Source organism: Eriocheir sinensis, chromosome 34 (assembly GCF_024679095.1).
Source record: "Eriocheir sinensis breed Jianghai 21 chromosome 34, ASM2467909v1, whole genome shotgun sequence".
NCBI classification, from domain to species: domain Eukaryota; kingdom Metazoa; phylum Arthropoda; class Malacostraca; order Decapoda; family Varunidae; genus Eriocheir; species Eriocheir sinensis.
Window position 1 is genome coordinate 14,375,839 of NC_066542.1, and position 19,233 is coordinate 14,395,071.

Consider the following 19,233-nt stretch of genomic DNA (forward strand, 5'->3'; position numbering starts at 1 on the left):
TCTCCCCCTTCCTACTTACCTAATACTCTGTTCCTACTCACTACTCCCTCCCTTCCCACTGTTCCTCCTTTTGTGTGTGCTCCAACCTGTTCTTGCTTATCTCCCCTCCATCCTACTCTCTTCCTAATGACTACTCTCTTTAACTCCCTTCCTACTTACTTCTCTCTTCCTACTCACCCCTTCCTCTCTCTTCACTGCTCATCCTTGTGTGTCATCTAACTTGTCCTTGTTTATCTCCCCTCTTTACTTACTATATCTCCCTCCCTATTTATTTCTCTCTTCCTACTCACTCCTTCCTCTCTTTCCACTGCTCATCCCTGTGTGTCATCTAACTTGTCCCTCTTTCTCCCCTGCCAGGCTGCGAGAAAACCCGACCCAACCCGGATGATGACTGCCGCCGTGCCAGCTCCCGCGGCCTCATCCCCAAAGCCAAGATTAAGACGGTGAAGATGACCCTCGTGATCGTCTTCGGTAAGGAGAGAGAGAGAGAGAGAGAGAGAGAGAGAGAGAGAGAGAGAGAGAGAGAGAGAGAGAGAGAGAGAGAGAGAGAGAGAGAGAGAGAGAGAGAGAGAGAGAGAGAGAGTGCATAAATACGAATGAAATGGACAGAAACGATCATGGAATTTTTTTTTTCTTTTCAACAAAGGAGGCAGCTCAAGGGCACAAAAAAAAGAAAACAATAAAAAAAGCCCGCTACTCGCTGCTCCCAAAAAATAATTAAAAGAGGTGGCCGAAAGAAAGATCAATTTCGGGAGGAGAGGTGTCCTGATACCCTCCTCTTGAAAGAGTTCAAGTCGTAGGCAGGAGGAAATACAGATGAAGGAAGATTGTTCCAGAGTTTACCAGCGTGAGGGATGAAAGAGTGAAGATGCTGGTTAACTCTTGCATAAGGGGTTTGGACAGTGTAGGGATGATCATGAGTAGAAAGTCGTGTGCAGCGGGGCCGCGGGAGGGGGGGAGGCATGCAGTTAGCAAGTTCAGAAGAGCAGTCAGCGTGGAAATATCGATAGAAGATAGAAAGAGAGGCAACATCGCGGCGGAATTTAAGAGGTAGAAGACTATCAATAGGAGGAGGAGAGCTGATGAGACGAAGAGCCTTAGACTCCACTCTGTCCAGAACAGCTGTGTGAGTGGAACCCCCCACACGTGAGATGCATACTCCATATGGATGGTGTTATGGAGTCGATTTTTTTTTTTGTGTGTGTGTGTGTGTGTGTGTGTGTGTGTGTGTGTGTGTGTGTGTGTGTGTGTGTGTGATTGAGAGAGAGAGAGAGAGAGAGAGAGAGAGAGAGAGAGAGAGAGAGAGAGAGATTCTGAATACATACGCGAATAAGAAATGTGAGAAAGGATGAAGGGAAGTCACAATGCCTCCCTGAATAAGGTTATCTTTGTGCGTGGAGAGAGAGAGAGAGAGAGAGAGAGAGAGAGAGAGAGAGAGAGAGAGAGAGAGAGAGAGAGAGAGAGAGAGAGAGAGAGAGAGAGAGAGAGAGAGAGAGAGAGAGAGAGACCAAAACACGCAGACGAAAACTTGGAGTAAAGGAAAGAGGACATCAAACGAAGAGAAACAAAGACAGAAGGAGAGTGGAAAAGAATTGTTGAGCTAGAAATAAAAACAAAGGAATCAGAAAGGCAAGAAAAACAAGACACTGAAAAAAGGAAAGAAAAAAAGATGGAGGGAAGAATAGAAAATTATATATATGCTAGAACAGAAGAAAATACATGGGTCAAAAAATAGTACAAAAGCTGGGAACACCGACAAGAAAACAAAAAGAAAAAAAAGAATAACAGAGGAAGGAAAAGAGAAAATAGGTGATATTTTATAAAACGTTTTTCTATCTTCTAGAATTACATTGGAAATATGTGTGTGTGTACGTGTGTGTGTGTGTGTGTGTGTGTGTGTGTGTGTGTGTGTGTGTGTGTGTGAGAGAGAGAGAGAGAGAGAGAGAGAGATAGAGAGAGAGAGAGAGAGAGATGTATTAACTTCAAGATGCATGCGCGAGAAAGAGAAATGTGTGTGTGTGTGTGTGTGTGTGTGTTTTCCCAGATTCTCGTGTTATGACAAGGTGATGCTGGGTTCCTATAAGTTAATTACTCTCTCTCTCTCTCTCTCTCTCTCTCTCTCTCTCTCTCTCTCTCTCTCTCTCTCTCTCTCCGGATGTATTTTATTTCTGCTTCGCTTTCTTTTTCCATTTCTTATCCTTTTTGCATTTCCTTTCCTCAGTTTTTTGTATTATCTTTTCTCTTTTACATCTTTATCACTACATCCCTTTCACTTATAGTTTTCATTTTTTTATCCTCCATTTCTTCCAACATTCTTTCAATACCTCTCTATCGCATTCTTCTCTTTTTATTCCAGTTTTTTTTACTTCCTCTTTATCCTCTTTAAACACCTGCATATTAAACCCTCGTCCTCCTCCTCCTCCTCCTCCTCCTCACTGTCCTTCCTTTCCTTTCAGCCACTTATCTGTTCTTTCTTTAAATTTTGCCTCCTTTTTCTTCCTTTCGTCCTCACTCTCATTCCGCTTTCATTTCTTCATTTCTTTCATTCCTCACCTCTCAGTCACTAGCATTCATTCCTTCAACCTTTCCTTCTTGTCCTTTCTTCCTTCCCTCCTTCTCACGTCTAAGTACACGTCCTAAATATCATCACACATTCATTCCTTCGGTTCCTTCGTTTACATCCTCTCAGTCATTCATCTGATTCTTCCTTTAATCTTTCCTTCTTGTCTTGTCTCCCTCTCACATCCTCCATCATGTTTTCCCATTCCACAGTGTTCATCCTTTCCTGGTCACCCTTACTTTCACTTACTTTTAGCTTTCTTTCCCTCATTTCCTTCATTCTTAGCTCCTTAACCATTCATGCTCCTTCCCTTAATCTCTCCTTCATTTCCCTTTCTCCCTCTCGGATCCCACTACCTGCCCTTACTTACCTCCGCCCCATTATCCCGCCTCCACAGTGTTCATCCTCTGTTGGTCGCCCTACATCTTCTTCGACCTGCTTCAAGTGTACGGCTACATCCCGCAGACGGCCACAAACATAGCCGTGGCGACCTTCATTCAGTCCCTGGCGCCCCTCAACTCGGCCGCCAACCCCATCATCTACTGCCTCTTCTCCACCCACATCTGCAGGAACCTAAGGTGGGAGGAACGTAGGATAAAGGGTAAACAGGAGGTCTTTTAGGGATGGGTTAGGGCTAGGATTGGGGTGGCTTGTGAGTAGGTAGGAAAAAGTTATAGGATGGAGGTGTAAGGTTAAGTTGAAAGGAGTGTGTAGGGTTGATTATTACTCCATCCGTGTCTCTATCTATCCTTCTATCTATCTAATTATACCCCTCCTGCCGCACTGAAAAGGAAACGAGTGCTCAAAGACGTAAGGTGGAGACGAGACTTCAAAGACTTGTCAGACTTCTTTTATTGGAGGCGTCTTATCGTATCCTTGACCCTCGGGTTGACGTACTTGGGTCCGGCTTCACTTCAATGTTCGTTTTCTGTGACCTCGACCGCACCGTTGCTTCTAAGGGTGTGAAGTCAAAGAGTATTATAATGCTCTAGACTCGATCGGAGAGCTATCGCCGCCTCTGTGTCCGAAGAGTTTTGAAAGTGTTCGTTGTGTTTAGCTGGTGTTAGTTGGTTTAGTGATTTTTGTGTACCTCTGAAGTGTGCCGCTGGTCTTACCTCGACAATTGACTCTTATGGCAGTGGAGGAGTTGCCATATGTAGTTCTATGCGTGTATGATATAGATACTCACCCCAGTTCATCGTTCAGCGTCCCAGAATGCATCGCTCTGAAAAGGAGCGGAGGGTTAGTGGATCAAACCAAACGGGGCGGGGTTACTGCGGAGACTTTCTTGGGCTGACTTGGCCGTCCTACTTCCCGACCGGTTAACACTTACTGCGTGAATCATTATCTTCCTCCCGTGTTTAGTCATCTCGTTTAATAACTCCCTGAAACCCAGACACCCACTTACTTGTTGCCTCCTTTATAACGAGAGAGTGAGAGCTTCTCGGGTTACGCGCCGAGGACCGATAATTTATGGACCATTAAATTATATGGTGCTGAGTCGCGGCATGCCTGTGTGGAGAGGGTTATGTGAGGACGAACTCGATAGGTCTGGATGCATTGAGAGGTGAACGTAGAATGAAATATCTCAGCGCACCCAGTCCAGATCAAAAGTTTCTGCTGAATATTTGCTCATGCATTATACAGGACTGCATATTCTTGAAAGCCTCTGGTGCGTGATAACTTGGAATGTATGATTGCTCCTTAACTCAATTTTCGCTTCAGTCCAGTTAATTTGGTTATATTGGTCTAGGCATGCATGGCTGTATCTGGGAGACTTGAGGTTCATGGCCAGTCTGATGCTGAGACAGACAAGCGTGGGGAAATAAAAACAGACAACAGAAAACAAGGAAATCTAGTGCCCATCCCCTGTTCCCGAGGCTGTGTGCGTTGGCCTCTGCCTCACCGCCCCGCCACACCACACCCTTACTCCTCCATGCTTGCTGACCGTGATTTCTCTGCCATAAGAAAACAGAGAGCCACTCAAGATAGGAAGGCTGGGAACAGGTGTCGACGTTCTCCACCTGTCGATGACGTTGTGTGTATTGGTCTCTGTCACACCCCTCGCTACACTCTGCCCCTCCCGCTACTCTCTCGCTTCTCTTACAGCAGCAGACAGACCAGGCCCCATATCCTCAAACATTTCGGGGTCCACACACCCGTATTTGAAAAGGATTTCGTAGAGGTTTTGTGGGTATTTCATGGATATAGTTCTATGATCCTAGTGATAGTTTGCCAAGGCTGCTATATACCATAAAGGGGAAAACACATATGAGAACCAGACTAATTTCCTTTGTGGACCATGGAACTAGTTGTTATGAGAGTCGAAAGCGTCTGAGAATGCGGGTCCAGACTTTTAATCATAAGAACATAAGAACGTAAGGAGTCTGCAAGAGACCGGTTGGCCTATACAAGGCAGCTCCTGTACACTCAACCCCACCTTACCTCACTTTATCTAACCTCTTCTTGAATGTATCTACGGTATTCGCACCCACAACATGGCCCCCAAGCCTGTTCCATTCGTCCACCACTCTATTGGTGAACCAATTCTTGCCTATGTCTTTATTGAATCTAAATTTGTCTAACTTAAAACCATTGCTACGCGTTCTACCTGGCTCTTTTACTATCAAAATCTTATTGACATCCCCTTTATTAAAGCCCTTCATTCATTTATAGACTTCGATCAAGTCTCCTCGCAATCTTCGCCTTTCTAGCGAGTGTAGATTTAACTGCTTCAGCCTGTCTTCATAAGGCAAGTTTCTCACCCCCTGAATCATCTTTGTCATCCTCCTCTGTACAGATTCTAATATCTTGATATCCATTCTATAGTAGGGGGACCAGAACTGAACTGCATAAGCGAGATGAGGTCTAACTAGTGCTAAGTAAAGTTTGAGGATGACTTCAGCGCTCCTATTGCTTACGCTCTTGAGATGAAACCAAGTACTCTGTTTGCCCTATTTTTAGCCTGAATGCATTGAGCCCTAGGACGGAGGTCAGCGCTCACTAGGACTCCTAAGTCTCTCTCACGCCCAGACCTACTTAGAGGAGTGCCATTTAAGGAGTAATTGTGTGAGGGGTTATTCCTACCTACACTCAGAATGCTACACTTTCCGACATTGAATTCCATCTGCCACTTCCCCGCCCAATCTTATAGTCTGTCAAGCTCATCCTGGAGAACGCTAGCGTCCCTGTCTGATTGGATTACTCTACCGATCTTGGTATCATCTGCGAACTTGCTGACATCACTACTAATTCCTGTGTCCAAGTCATTGATGTAAATAATAAGAAGCAGAGGACCCAGCACCGACCCCTGTGGGAGGCCACTCGTAACACTGCCCCATTCAGATTTTTCACCATTGATTTGCACTCTGCTTCCTATCACTAAGCCACGCCCTGATCCAGTTCAAAACTTTCCCATCTATGCCGTGAGCCTGTAATTTTAGTAACAGCCGGTGATGGGGAACTTTGTCGAACGCCTTATTGAAATCTAGATACAGTATGTCATAGTTTTCATCTCGGTCAACCGCCTCAGTGAAGGCTCCACACCCGCTGCTCAATAATCGTTATGAAAAGACTGATGAGAGTTCCGAAGGTGCAATAACGTATTCAATTTGCGGTTTCGAGCAATTGTTTTCGCTGTAGGCTTGTAATGAAGTTTAGAATGGCGCAAACATCCCGTTCATCAAGTGGAAGCACCCGCGATGCACTGTCGTCGCTACAATGGTAATAATTCCTATCGTGCTGAATATTCCTTCCGTATACAGTGTTTCAACATTATTCGTTTTCTTCTCTTGTTAAACTTACTTTAATTAAGTTTACCGGAAGCCTCGTCCCCACCACCGCGCCGGCACCTACCTTCCTCTCCCTTTCATTCTCGCCACAGGTAGGATGAGAAGAGTAACTACCCAAGTCAGTGCCAGGAAACTGTGCAGAAGAGACAAGGGAATAGGAAGGTTCAGTTCAATTTATCTTTTAATTAACAGTAACCAAGTTCTATTATGACGTGTAATTTTAAAGTCAGACAGAATAACCAGAGGAGAAAGAGAGGTAGTGAGGAAATGATATATTCTTGCATTAGGAAGTTGGACAGGATGCTACACTACTACCTATCAACACAAGTAATATCTGTGTAGTGTATTTGCTGTGTGTTGGTTGGTTTAAGATCAATTTGTAGCATGTCAGAATTACTCCTTCAAGCCCCGACTATGCACCACCTTATTGACTGAAGCATTAGACTTTACTTGGCAGCTTACCCTCAACGTTCAGTCTTAGAATAAAGGTAATCGTTGGGACAGTTTTACGTGAGTCGGTCGGTCAATAAAGTGCGTGTTACGGGTGCTTAAGAGGAGAGCAGGAGACAATCAGCTGTGAGGGATTGCTATGCTGGGGTGTGTTGTGGATGCACTACTAATGGTTCTTCCCCCCCTTAGCAGGTTGTGTTGTGTGCTGTGCCCCCATTTTCCCCCTTATCACCCCCCAAAAATGCTTTCAAACTGCATGCTGACCTCGGCCCCCCCCCTCCTCGCCCCCTCCTCGCGTTAACAGCCCCCTCCCCCCTCCTCCCAACCAGAGGGTATAGTTTGTGTGAGTGTGTGAGAGATAGAGAAAATGTTAAGTGTATCTGTATGTGTGTCTGTTGTTTTCTTAGGCAAGCAGGTGTATAAGTCTGATCTATTATGTGTGTATATGTGTCCGTGTCTGTGAGCGTGTCTGTCACTCTTATTTTCTTAGGCAAGCGAGTGTGTAAGTCTGTCCTAGTCTCAGTATCCACAAGGAAAAGAAAACGGGAGTCGAGGCAACTTAACGCTTCACAGCTTCAAGTCATAAACGAAGAGGAAACTTTGTGCTCCTGTTCTCTTCCTTGCGGGTCCTGACCTCATAAAACAGTCCTGTGAGTGTGTATGTATGCGTGTGTGTGTGTGTGTGTGTGTGTGTGTGTGTGTGTGTGTAGTGGTGTTTGTGTGGCCCACTTGGCGTGTACCCTCTATAAACAAACTCCATCTAAACACACCCATGCTTGCTTGTCGCTCTCCCGCTGAATAAACACTCCAAAATAGCACTAACTCCTCCTCCTCCTCCTCCTCCTCCTCCTCCTCGTCCTCTCTCCCTTTTCCCTCCTCCTCCTCCTTCTCCTCCTCCTCTATCATCATTCGTTTTCCCTCCGTCATCCCTGAACCTCATTTCCTTTCTCATTTTCTATCCTCTTCCTTCTCCACTTCCTCATCCACCATTTTCGCCACCCACCTCACCTGTCATGTTCCTCCTCCTCCTCCTCCTCCTCCTCCTCCTCCTCCTCTTCCTCCTCAAGTGTAGAAATCGTAGTGTCAAAACAAACCACTTTACCACTTGGCGAAGGCTCCCGCGCGATCGCCTCAAGGACGCCGACTGTTTGCCTTCGTCGCCCAACTCCGCCGAACAAGAACCCCATTAGAGCCGTAGCCTTAAGCGTCTCGGCGCCTCAGTTCGCCTGTTTGAAAAGCCTCTCGTAGAACATAAGAACATAAGAACGTAAGGAGTCTACAAGAGGCCGGTTGGCGTGTGTGAAGTTGCTGCGATTTTCATGGATTCTTTTGTGATCCTAGTGATAGTTTTCCCCGACTTCTACACCATGAACGGGAAAATCACTCCCATGAAAACCCGGTTAATCTTCTCAGTGACCTTGGAAAATAGTCGTGGTGGGACCCCGATACGTTCAACAATATGTACCGTAGTTTCCATCTCGCACACCCGCCAGGCCGTCCTCTCGCCCTTACCTCTTGTCTCTCACCTCTTCCCTCATTCCTTTCCTGTCACTCCGCGTGTTGCCGCTGACACTGGGTTCCTGGCTACGGGGCTTCGTGGTGCAGTGGTTAGCACACTCGGCTCACAACCGAGAGAGCCCGGGTTTGATTCCCGGGCGGAGTGGAAAAATTTGGCCGGCTTTTCCGATACCCTACGCCCCTGTCCACCCAGCAGTGAATGGGTACCAGGTATTAATCGGGGGTTGTGTCCCGTCTCCTGGGATCTGTTCCCTTCTATAATTCCTTCCCCTTCTGTCTCTCTCCGGCATATGACCACAGATGTTGCGCCGACTAAACGAAACTTTCCAACTTTTCCTGGGTTCCTGGTCCCATATTCTCAAACATTTCGGTATTTACACACTCACGTTTGATCAGGCTCTTGTAGAGACTGTTGTGGATATATCCATGGTTAGTTTTTACGAGCCTAGTGATAGTTTGACAAGGCTTCTGCAAGTTGAAGGTTAAAAACACTCATAAGCACCCGACTAATCTCCTTTGTGATCTTTGGAAATAGTTGTGAGAACCGAAAGCGTCTGGGAATACGGCTCCTGGCTGGGCTTGGCGGACGTGGGTGCAGGAAGAGCTTAGGATGGTTATTATTAAAGCGACTCACGTTATTGCTCCTGGTATCGTTATTCTGGTTTCCTCTTACGTTTTAAACTGTGACGTATATTCAAGACAATGAGGAGGGCGCACACGTAGGCTTGCACTGGTCTTATTATCGTATGTCATTTTAATTTCCTTATTTTCTGTTTTTTATCCGGTATCCTTATCTCAGTTTCGCTCCAGTTACCTGCGTATGTTTTCTTTAATGCCTTGAATAGCCTCTGGTTGTCTTTCTTTATATTTTTGTTTTGTTTTTCTTTCGTCGTTGTACACTTTTAAATTTGGGGTCGTCTGTGTGTGTGTGTGTGTGTGTGTGTGTGTGTGTGTGTGTTTGATGGGAGAGAACATTTACAACACCGTCTCTCCTTTGATAAACCTTCAAAGACTTATCATTTTCTCTCAATGGTTGGTTAGCGAAGAGCGCGTAATAGATATCAAGGAGAGTTCCATGAATGTCGACTCGCCAAAGTTAATGGCATCTTATGAGAATAGTTAATCAAAAGGATTGAGGTTTTTTTTTCAATTAAATGTATCATAAAAACAAAGACGATAAATCGGGTTAAATACTCTTAGAAATAACATGATCAAAATTTATTAAGGACAGAAAGATGAGAAAAGTAAATTAAGATAAGAAAGAGAGACATAAAAGAAATGAATGAATGCCGGTAGATACACAGGAATGAGAGGTGTTGGGAAGACAAAAAAAAAAAGAAGATCTGGAACAATGTATGTGAATCAGGACACCTCTCCTCCCGAAATTGACCTGTCTTTCGGCCACTCCTCTGACTCTTTCAAGGACCAGTGAGTAGCGGGCTTTTTTTCACATTTGTTTCTTTTTTTTATGCCCTTGAACTGACTCCTCTGCTGTAAATAAATAAATAAAAAAAATCAGCCGTATTGTTCATTAAAAACTAATTGCATTTTTATCTTTTGAAATATTAAAGTTTTTCTAATCACTATTTGACGACTGCAAACTGAAATGACATCGATATACATTTATATTTATCATGTGAAGATATTAGAGAGAGAGAGAGAGAGAGAGAGAGAGAGAGAGAGAGAGAGAGAGAGAGAGAGAGAAGTTTAATGATGTCTCGCATTACTTGCTCGTCGTGTTTTCTTTAGCGGCTCAAACGATAACGCAACATTTAACAGCCGCTATTTTCGTATCATTTGCCTGCATTATGGCGCAAATTCTTTTACAGTAATAACAAAAAGAGCATCAGATAGACCGGTCAGTGGGAGGAAACTAGATGATGTAATGAACGGCGGTAGCAAAATAGTCATAAGAAGAGAAGGAAGAAAAAAATAATGATAATAATAATAATAATGATAATAATAATAATAATAATAATGTCTTGCCTGTGATAACCTTTGTATTAGTTCGTTGGGAAGCTCCGTCTCATAAATCAACATGTCTTTCCTTGAGGCTGTGGAAGAAAAAGATGAAAGAATAAACGAACCAGACCTGACGTTTGTCTTTTTAATATTTCTTAACAGAACATCAAGTTATTTCACTGAGTGAGTTCGCTGCAAACTCTTCACGGACTTACGAACACTGATTCTGAACAAACAAGACGAGGAGCGAGTGGGTGAGAGAGGGAGTGAGTAAGTGAGGGAGGGAGGGAGGGAGGGAGGGGAGAAGGGAATGAATGAGAGAGTGAGTGAGTGAGTGTCCACAAAAGACAGAAATTTTAATCGTGCCGCAACAACAGCCTCCAGCGATGCACGTGTGTGTGTGTGTGTGTGTGTGTGTGTGTGTGTGTGTGTGTGTGTGTGTGTATGTGGGTGTCACTTGGGAGAATTATGACACCAGCGTAAAATGAGATTGTGTCCAGGGCTTTACTCTCTCTCTCTCTCTCTCTCTCTCTCTCTTCTCCGTCTTTTCACTCCGCAACGAAGGAGTCAAATTCTTTTTAACGTATTTTTAGTTACCTTTCTTTTCTTTTTCTCTCGTCGTGAAACTGCAGGTAAAAATTTTCGCCTCATGCTCTTACCTGCCACTAAGCATCTCATCATTCTCTCTCTCTCTCTCTCTCTCTCTCTAGCTATCTATCTATCTATCTATCTTCCTATCTATATATCCATCTGTCTCTCTGTCCCCGAAATTCCTCTAGTCTGCGCTCTCACGACGTATTTCGCAACTAGATTAAAAGTTCTGCTCCGCTAATCCAGATTCCTCGGTCTTCCTCGCGAACGCTCCTGACAACCCTTCCCTCTGCCATTATTCTGACACCCTGGCTCATTAGGTCGGATTTCTGTACACGTCCTGATAAGACCGTGAATTAGTAGCGTCCCGTGATTTCTTACATTTAATTGAGTTTACCCTTTGTTCTCCTTCTGTCTCTTAATGCCTTGTTCTCCAGTTATCTTTGTTCATCCTCTTCTTCATCTTGTATATTCTATTCTTCATTCTTGTCCTCATTCCCCGTTTATCGACTTTGTTATCTTGCATATTACTTACTCTTTGTCTGTTCTTCGCCTCCTCCTTTTGTCATGTTTTCTTTTTCTCTTTGCATAGAAAATGGGACGCGGTTCCAACTAACCTCGACTATTATCAGCGCCGGTTTGGACTGATATTAAGAACTAAACAGCAGATTCCTTTCATTATATCCCTGACAAGTCACATTTACACCCAGTTTCTTCTTTTATTCTTAAGCCCTTGAATTTTACTCTGATTTACCACTAACACACACACACACACACACACACACACACACACACACACACTCTAAGTTCTAAGTCAACTCTAACAAGCATGTAGGATGGCCCGCTCGGTCACGCAGACAACCAGCACAGTCACCCTCACCCTTACCCTCGCTCCGTTTTCTTTCTCACAAGGCAAAAGTGGAGCACCACGAAAACAACTGTGACCACCACCTCCGTAAGTCATACCTTGCACCTGTATACTACATAATTACCTCTACCTACCTGTCTATCTCTGTCTCTCTACCTTGAGTAAGAAAACAAAGAACAGACTTACACAATATCAATGACAACGAGCCAATTACTGTATCCGCTTCATTATTTTGTTTTTATATATTCTCCGTTCTGCAGCTGCTCCTCCTCCTCCGCCTCCTCCTCCTCCTTCTTCTCCTCCTCGTTATGTTCACCTCGTAGTTATTTATCACTATTATTACTACTATTACTACTATTATTATCGCTATTGTAGACATGATCATACCCTCTTTTTGATTTCCTTTCGTTGTAGTGTAGTGGTGGTGGTGGTATTGGTGGTGGTGGTGGTGGTGGTTTGTCGTAGTAGTTGTAGTAGTGGTGTAGAAGTGTTGTTGTTGTTGTTAGGGATGGTGGGGTTAATGGTGGCGGTGGTGGTGGTGGTGGTGGTGATAGCGACTGCATGAGCATGATATGAAAACACTAAACTCCTATTTATATAAACTTCCCTCTCCTCTTTTTTTTTTGTTCTGCATGATACCTGTGTAATGGACGTATGGCATGGTGACGTGTGCGTGTGTGCGTGTGTGAGTATCGGGCATGCATAACTAACTTGTAGGCCTATGCATGACACCAATCACACTTATAATTGCCTTAGTAGTCACCTGCATATCGCTTCATGACATCAACCACACCTCATAACCTGATTGCATGACGGCGTATGCACGAAAGGGATCAGTATGCATGACCTCATCCCACCTGTCATTCCCATACGCTTCTTAGAGATAGTTTGATAGCGTGAGTGACCTGCACTAACCTACCATAACCAATGAAACGACCACCTTGACGCATACCACCTGACCTGACTCCCCGTGGTTTACCTTGTTCTTGCTTCACCTAGTACGGCCTACATAACATGACCTGACCAAATAGGGTGACTGACCTGCACTAACCTACCATAACCAACTGAGCGACCTAACTTGACAAATACCACCTGACCTAACTTCCTGTGGCCTACTTTGCTTGACCTGGTACGACCTGCTTAACCTGACCTGACCAAATAGAGTGACTGACCTGCACTGACCCACCATAACCAACAGAACGACCTGCCTTGACACATATCTAACATATACCTGACCTGACTTTCTTTCTATCTTGCTTGACCTGGTGCGACCTATATAACTTGACCTGACCTGCCATAACTGACGGAATAAGCTTGTGAATAACTTTATGTAACCTACGTAGACTGTCCTGACCTGCCCTGAATGACCTCAACATTCAAAACTCTGACTTTTCTAGACGCATCAATCAGCCATGACTACGTAATTTGGCCTCCCCCTCCCCCCTTTCTCTAATGACCCCGAAGTGAACTAAAGGCTTCCAGGAACAGGCGATGAGATGACAAGGCGGAGATATAACGATGATGGAGACCTGCACGATGGGGACCTTTAACTCCTGCCATATCTTTTACGTTCATTGCCGTGTTGTCTGAATTAACGGAATGGCGAACTCTGTCTATTCATTCACGTTATTTATCTTCAACGTAATTAACAAAGAGCATAATATGTCTTAACGAGGTGCCATTGTAAACATTTGGTCATATCAATGGTGGCCGATTTATTTTTGTAACTGTTAATTGCTATTGTCCTTCGGTGCACCCGGGTATTAGTGTAAAAGAAAAAAACATCAGCTTATATAGAACTACCTCTGTCTCCCGGGAAGAAGTGCCATTATCCCTTTCACCTGAACTAGAGGGTTTTATCTTGTATCACACAGGCGAAGTCTCTTGCTGTTCCTTACCCGTTCGTGAGAGCTAATTTCCTCCGGCTCTCAATACAAGAGGATTCCATTTGCGGGCCTTGAATTACAACGGACCCACTTCACCTCGCAAGAGACTCGTGTCCTTCCAGTTTTATATGCAACTTTCCCTTGAGGCAGTGCATGCAATGGAGACTCTTCAGTGACAGACCCATCCTCATCTCTGGTCCATTTTGAGTCTCAAGTCTCCACGTGACTGACCTGGCGATGCAAATAATCTACGAGGCGATACAAATAGTCTACAAGCCGCGTGTGAGACAAGTTAACAAAGGCGCCTCGCATCTTATTACCGTCTCCCATCGTTTGTTCCCTTGTTGTGGACGCCTCTGCCACCTCCCTCATCGCTCCCTTTCATCCTGTCCTCTTCCCGGACTTCCACGTCGCCTTGTTTCGCGCCTCGCTAATCACTCGCCGCCTCGCTAATCACTCGCCGCCGTGTCTCGATTTCTTACTCGGGTGTGACATAACAGTGGCTGTATCTAGTAACGAATCTATATATGACGACATTTCAAAACTCCGGCGACGTTGATTTTTTTAGCCAAGAAACATTTTGAATTTTCTTTAGACTGACGAAGAAATATATATGCGAGTAGGAGTTGCAAAATCCGGCGACGTTAATTTTCTCGAGCCTAGGAATATATTGAATGTTTTTTAGACTATTTATAAACAATCTTGACCTTGACCTCCACGCCCCTTACCTGCGTGACCACAACGTGACTCGACTAAACTAACATTCCGTGACAAACCGTGACACTCCCCACCAACGCCACACACAGACACAGACAAGAGACAGAAATCCTCAAAACCAACATCTCCAAAACAAAACTAAAAAAATCGTCAGTATATACTTCACTTGGAGACCTTTTTAAACTAACAAAGCTAGCAATAACTTAAAAAAACAAACTAATTAAAAACAAGAACACTGATATTGCCTTTCCATAAGCTTTAGAAGGTAAATAAACAAAAGAGAAAGAAACAGCACTAACCATGATTGACCAGACACACGGACCAGCCAGAGAGCAGCCTAACCTAACCTAACTATGGCCCGGCCCGTGTTTCCCCCGTGCAGAAGAATCCCAGCGGTGGATTGGCTGGTGGTGCGGCTCTTCCCCTGCCTGGAGTGCTCGCGTCAGCCCCTGGAGCCCCAGCGCATCCTCCACCGCTACGGTACCGACTACACGAGTGTGAGTGACGCCTCCACACGCCGCCACACCGTCAACTCCGTCAGGTACACCGCCAGGTAACGATTAGCGTGCAGACAGGTGGAGTTATTAGTGCTGTTATTGTTGCTGTCATTGTTTATTTCATTGTAAGTGTTGTTACCTGTATTGTTAATTATTGGTTTAGTGTATTTATTTTTTTTTTCATAATTTTCCTTTGTCCACCTCTTTCGTCATCATTTTTTTCTTAGATAATGCAGTTGGTGTCGTTGTTGTTTTTTCATCGATATTATTATTGCTGTTGTTGTTGTTATTGTTCTCGTGTTGTTGTCGTGTTCTTGTTGTTATAGCTACTGATAATGATGATGATGATGATGATCTTCAAGCCTTTTTCTTATTTGTATCTCTCTCTCTCTCTCTCTCTCTCTCTCTCTCTCTCTCTCTCTCTCTCTCTCTCTCTCTCTCTCTCTCTCTCGAAACAAACACGATCAATACTAGTGGCAGCAAAACATCCCTAATTACAGGTACAACACAGGTAATGTCACGCCGGTGTTGCATCTCCATTACCTGTGATGATGCCGCGTGTGAAGGTCATGAACACACACACACACACACACACACACACACACACACACACACACACACACACACACAAACAAACAACATCAACAACCTTATTCTATCACTTTCATCTTTTTTCACTATTTGTTGTTTGATGTCTTCCTCGTCTTGTTTCCTCCAGTGTCGACTTTCCTTCTCTCTCTCCCTCTCCTTCCCTCCATTCTCTCTTCCTCTCTCCTTCTGCCTCATCCTCCTGTCCCTTATCCCTTATTTACTCCCTTCTTTATCAGCCTCCTTTTCCTCTCCCTCCGTTCGTGTCCTCGTCATTATGGAGCAAGTCTGGTGCTGATGGCCTTCTTTCCTCAAGCCTTCCTTCTATCCTCCAGTCGTCCCTTCCTTGTCTCCCTCTCTCTGTCCTCATACATGGTTCTTTTTTTGTGTTTCTATCGTCGACTTGATATGTGTATTGAGTGGACGCCGTATCTTCCTTCTTGCGGGTAAACTATTTCATTCGTTCATTATTATTATTATTGTTGTTAGTTGTGTTTTTGCCTTGAATGCCATGTCCTTGTTCGGTATCAAGACACCTCTCCTCCCGAAATTGACCTCTTTTTTGGCCGCTCATTAATTTTGTCTCTGTAGGAAGAGCGATTAGTGGGCTTTTTTTTTTACAACTTTTTTATTGCCCTTGAGCTGTTTCTTTAGCTGTAAAAAAAAAAAAAGCGTAAAATTATCTGAAAGTGTATTAAGGTGTATCAGAAGGGCGACGCGACCCCCTCTAGCGGTGATTTTCCTTATTATTATCTCGCTAACGTTACTCTGAAGTCCATATTTCATTTCCCTTTATTTCTGTATTTATCCGTTTCTCTTTAGCTGACGATGCGGTATTTGTAATGTTGAATGTGTGTTTGTTTCGAGGTGTTAAACGTGTCTAGAGTGCAGCTTTTAGCTTCATTTGTTTTGTTTATTAAAATTCTACAAATGTTTTAGTTTTAGCTTCGAACGTTACATAGATATTTTCCTCACTTTTCTCTCTTATTCAAAGTGTTCTGTTTCTTTTTTTTTCTTTCTTGTTGTGGTAAAATACATACTCTTTCGTTTTCTAAGTTTCCTGTTGTATTTTTAGCTCAGGTGAAATACTGCTCTTGCATATTTATTTATTGTTGTAGAAAGCTTTCCTTGAGTTTCAGACACTAGTAATATTTTCTCAGTCATATATAACATATCCACGAAGTTGCAATTCAGACACTCGCTCGGGTTATCATTCTCGGCCCATTTTCATTCAATTTCCATTTTGCTTTCGTAACACTACCTCGGTCCTGTTCTTTTATTTTTACTGCAGAGGAGACAGTGCAAGGGCGTAAAAAAAATAATAATAATAAATAATAAAAAATAAAAAAACGCTACCTACTGCTCCTAAAAGTTGTTTGTGGAAATATTTTGTTACTTTTTCCTCTTGTGTTTCTGAGTCGCTTTCTCCTCTGTCGTCTCTCAATACTTCACTTCGTCTATTTTTTGCACCTTTGTATTGTTCAGGTAAATGGTCGGCTGCATTTTTCCACCTTTGGTTTTGTGTAGGGTAATGGTCTGCTGTGTTTTTAGCGTTCATATGCCTCTCATACACCTTTACTTTGTTTCCCTTTTCGCTTGTTCATATTTTTTCATTTCATCCCTTGTGCTTACATATATATCATTTTATTACAATATAAGTCATTTAGTGCTAGTATTTTTGCCCTTTCTTACCTATTAGCCGAGTTATGATTCAGTTGTGATTTGCCTTCTTTAATATGTTATTACGTTTCCCTTTCACTTGTTATTTATTCTCCTTGCTCTCCATATTCTCCTTGTATTTTGCTTACTTTTATAACTTATTTTTTACTTCTAAGTCATTTATTCCCATTGTATTTGCCTTTCTTTCCCATTGACTGTGCTTTAACTCATTTAAGTTGTAGTCTCCCCTTTTCACATGTTATTACGTTTCCCTTCCACTTATGATTTGTATTTGTATTTTTTTCTCATTTTCTTTATTTATTTTCCGTTCTCCGCCCGTTCCCGCCTCACCGTCGGGCCACACAGCACTTCAGTGACGTCCACGTCCTCGCCTGACCCCAACCCGCCCCTTAAGGCCGCCCCCAACGGCCTCAGCCAGCCAGCCAAGGCCTCAGAGGGCGGCCCAGGGAGTAAGTACTGAAGGAAAGCCTGAAGGAGTGTCGCTATTCTTAACCTCACTAACAATTTGCTGACGTCGGTAGCTTTCGGTTCTTTATTTTTTTCCTGACCTAACTTCTCTCTTCGACACTTAGATCGGTATTATAAGACACTTTCGCTTCTCACAATAGTATTTCTAAAGGTCAAAGAGGGATCAATTGGGTTCTAATGAGTGTTTCTTTAGGTTCACGGTACAGAAGAAGGGCAAAACTACCACCAGGGTCACAAAACTACTACTGGAAATGCCCAAAACTCCTACGAAAGCCTTGTCAAATATGTGTACTTGGGCGGCGAAATGTTTAGCAATACACCACTTAAACATTTTCCTGTCCGTGATTAACTTTGAGAGGTTGTTCGTCTTTCCCAGTTCCGTTGAAGTAGAAAGATTGGATGTTTTTTTTTGTTGTTGTTGTTTTTCTAACCCGTACACCCGCGCGTGGCTCTGCAGGTAGATACTAAAACTAAACATTCTTGCTGTACCCAACACCACTCAGGTACTTTTGCTCTCTCTCTAAACTTGGCCCGCGAGACTTAGGTTAATATTCTCAGATGCTTTCGTCTCTCACATCAAATACTTCAAAAGGCCGAGAAGGAGACTAATTTTAGGCTCATGGTATAGAAGAAGGGTCAAACTACCAGAAGGGTCATAAAACTGATGATGGAAATGCCCAAAACTCCAGAGCGAAAGCCTCGTCATATATGTGTTCTTGGTCGCCGAAATGTTTAAGAATATGATCCTAACAGTTTTGTCACTCCAGATAAATTATGAATATATTTTAGGATGTCTTTTCACGCAAGCAAGGAGTGTCTCAGGTTCTTAGCTTCTCTGTTTAGAATATGCGTTTGATGGATGCTAAGTGTAGTAAGTCTTGGCATGGACTGAAAACCTTTGACCTTGAGGGCCGTATTTTAAAACATTTCGTCGCCCAAGTTCACATATTTGACAAGGCTTTCGTATGAATTAAGGGCATTTCCAGGAGTAGTTTTAGGACCCAGGTGGTAGTTTGACCCTTCCCCAGTAGCATGAGCCTCAAGAAACACTCATTAGAACCCAACTGACTACTAAACAGAAAGCAACAACTACCAACAAGTAAAAACAATTAAAGTAGTAGTAGTAGTAGTAGTAGTAGAAGTAGTAGTACCAGTAGTAGTTAGTTAGTTAGGGCCGTATTTTAAAACATTTCGTCGCCCAAGTTCACATATTTGACAAGGCTTTCGTATGAATTAAGGGCATTTCCAGGAGTAGTTTTAGGACCCAGGTGGTAGTTTGACCCTTCCCCAGTAGCATGAGCATCAAAAAAACACTTAATTAGAACCCGGTTGACACCTTTGACCTCGCGCAAGAAACGGACCAAAAGATGAAAGCTCGCGACGCCATACCTTTGTTGACGCTTCTTTTATTTCCTTTTAATAACTAACACGGACGAAGTGATTCACAATGTACTAAAACATTACAAAATACATGCTCCTCACAACTTCTATTTTTTGTAGTCTGTATGTTCGTATCTTATTTCTAAAGGAGATTAAGAAAAAAATAATATATGTTTGGAAGCAAAGTCTGATTTCCTTCATCTTTTAAAAAATCAAATTAATATGAACATTATGAACACGGGGAGTAAAGAGACACATTGAACTGGTATAAATAAAA

The 19,233-nt window shown here is 43.4% G+C and overlaps 1 protein-coding gene across 7 annotated transcripts in view; it reads left to right on the plus strand.

The window, feature by feature from the left end:
* LOC127007117 (cardioacceleratory peptide receptor-like) overlaps positions 1 to 19,233 on the plus strand; it is a 225,639-nt gene that overhangs the window by 199,440 nt on the left and 6,966 nt on the right. For 2 of the 7 annotated variants that reach the window (XM_050877741.1, XM_050877742.1), the window contains 3 exons: positions 358 to 471; positions 2,958 to 3,138; positions 14,726 to 14,896. In XM_050877741.1, coding sequence (XP_050733698.1) covers positions 358 to 471; positions 2,958 to 3,138; positions 14,726 to 14,896 — 466 coding nt within the window. Of the gene's footprint in view, positions 1 to 357; positions 472 to 2,957; positions 3,139 to 11,784; positions 11,828 to 14,725; positions 14,897 to 17,453; positions 17,558 to 19,233 lie in introns of those variants that run through there. The other 5 variants (XM_050877745.1, XM_050877746.1, XM_050877743.1 and 2 more) reach the window with 5 other exon arrangements.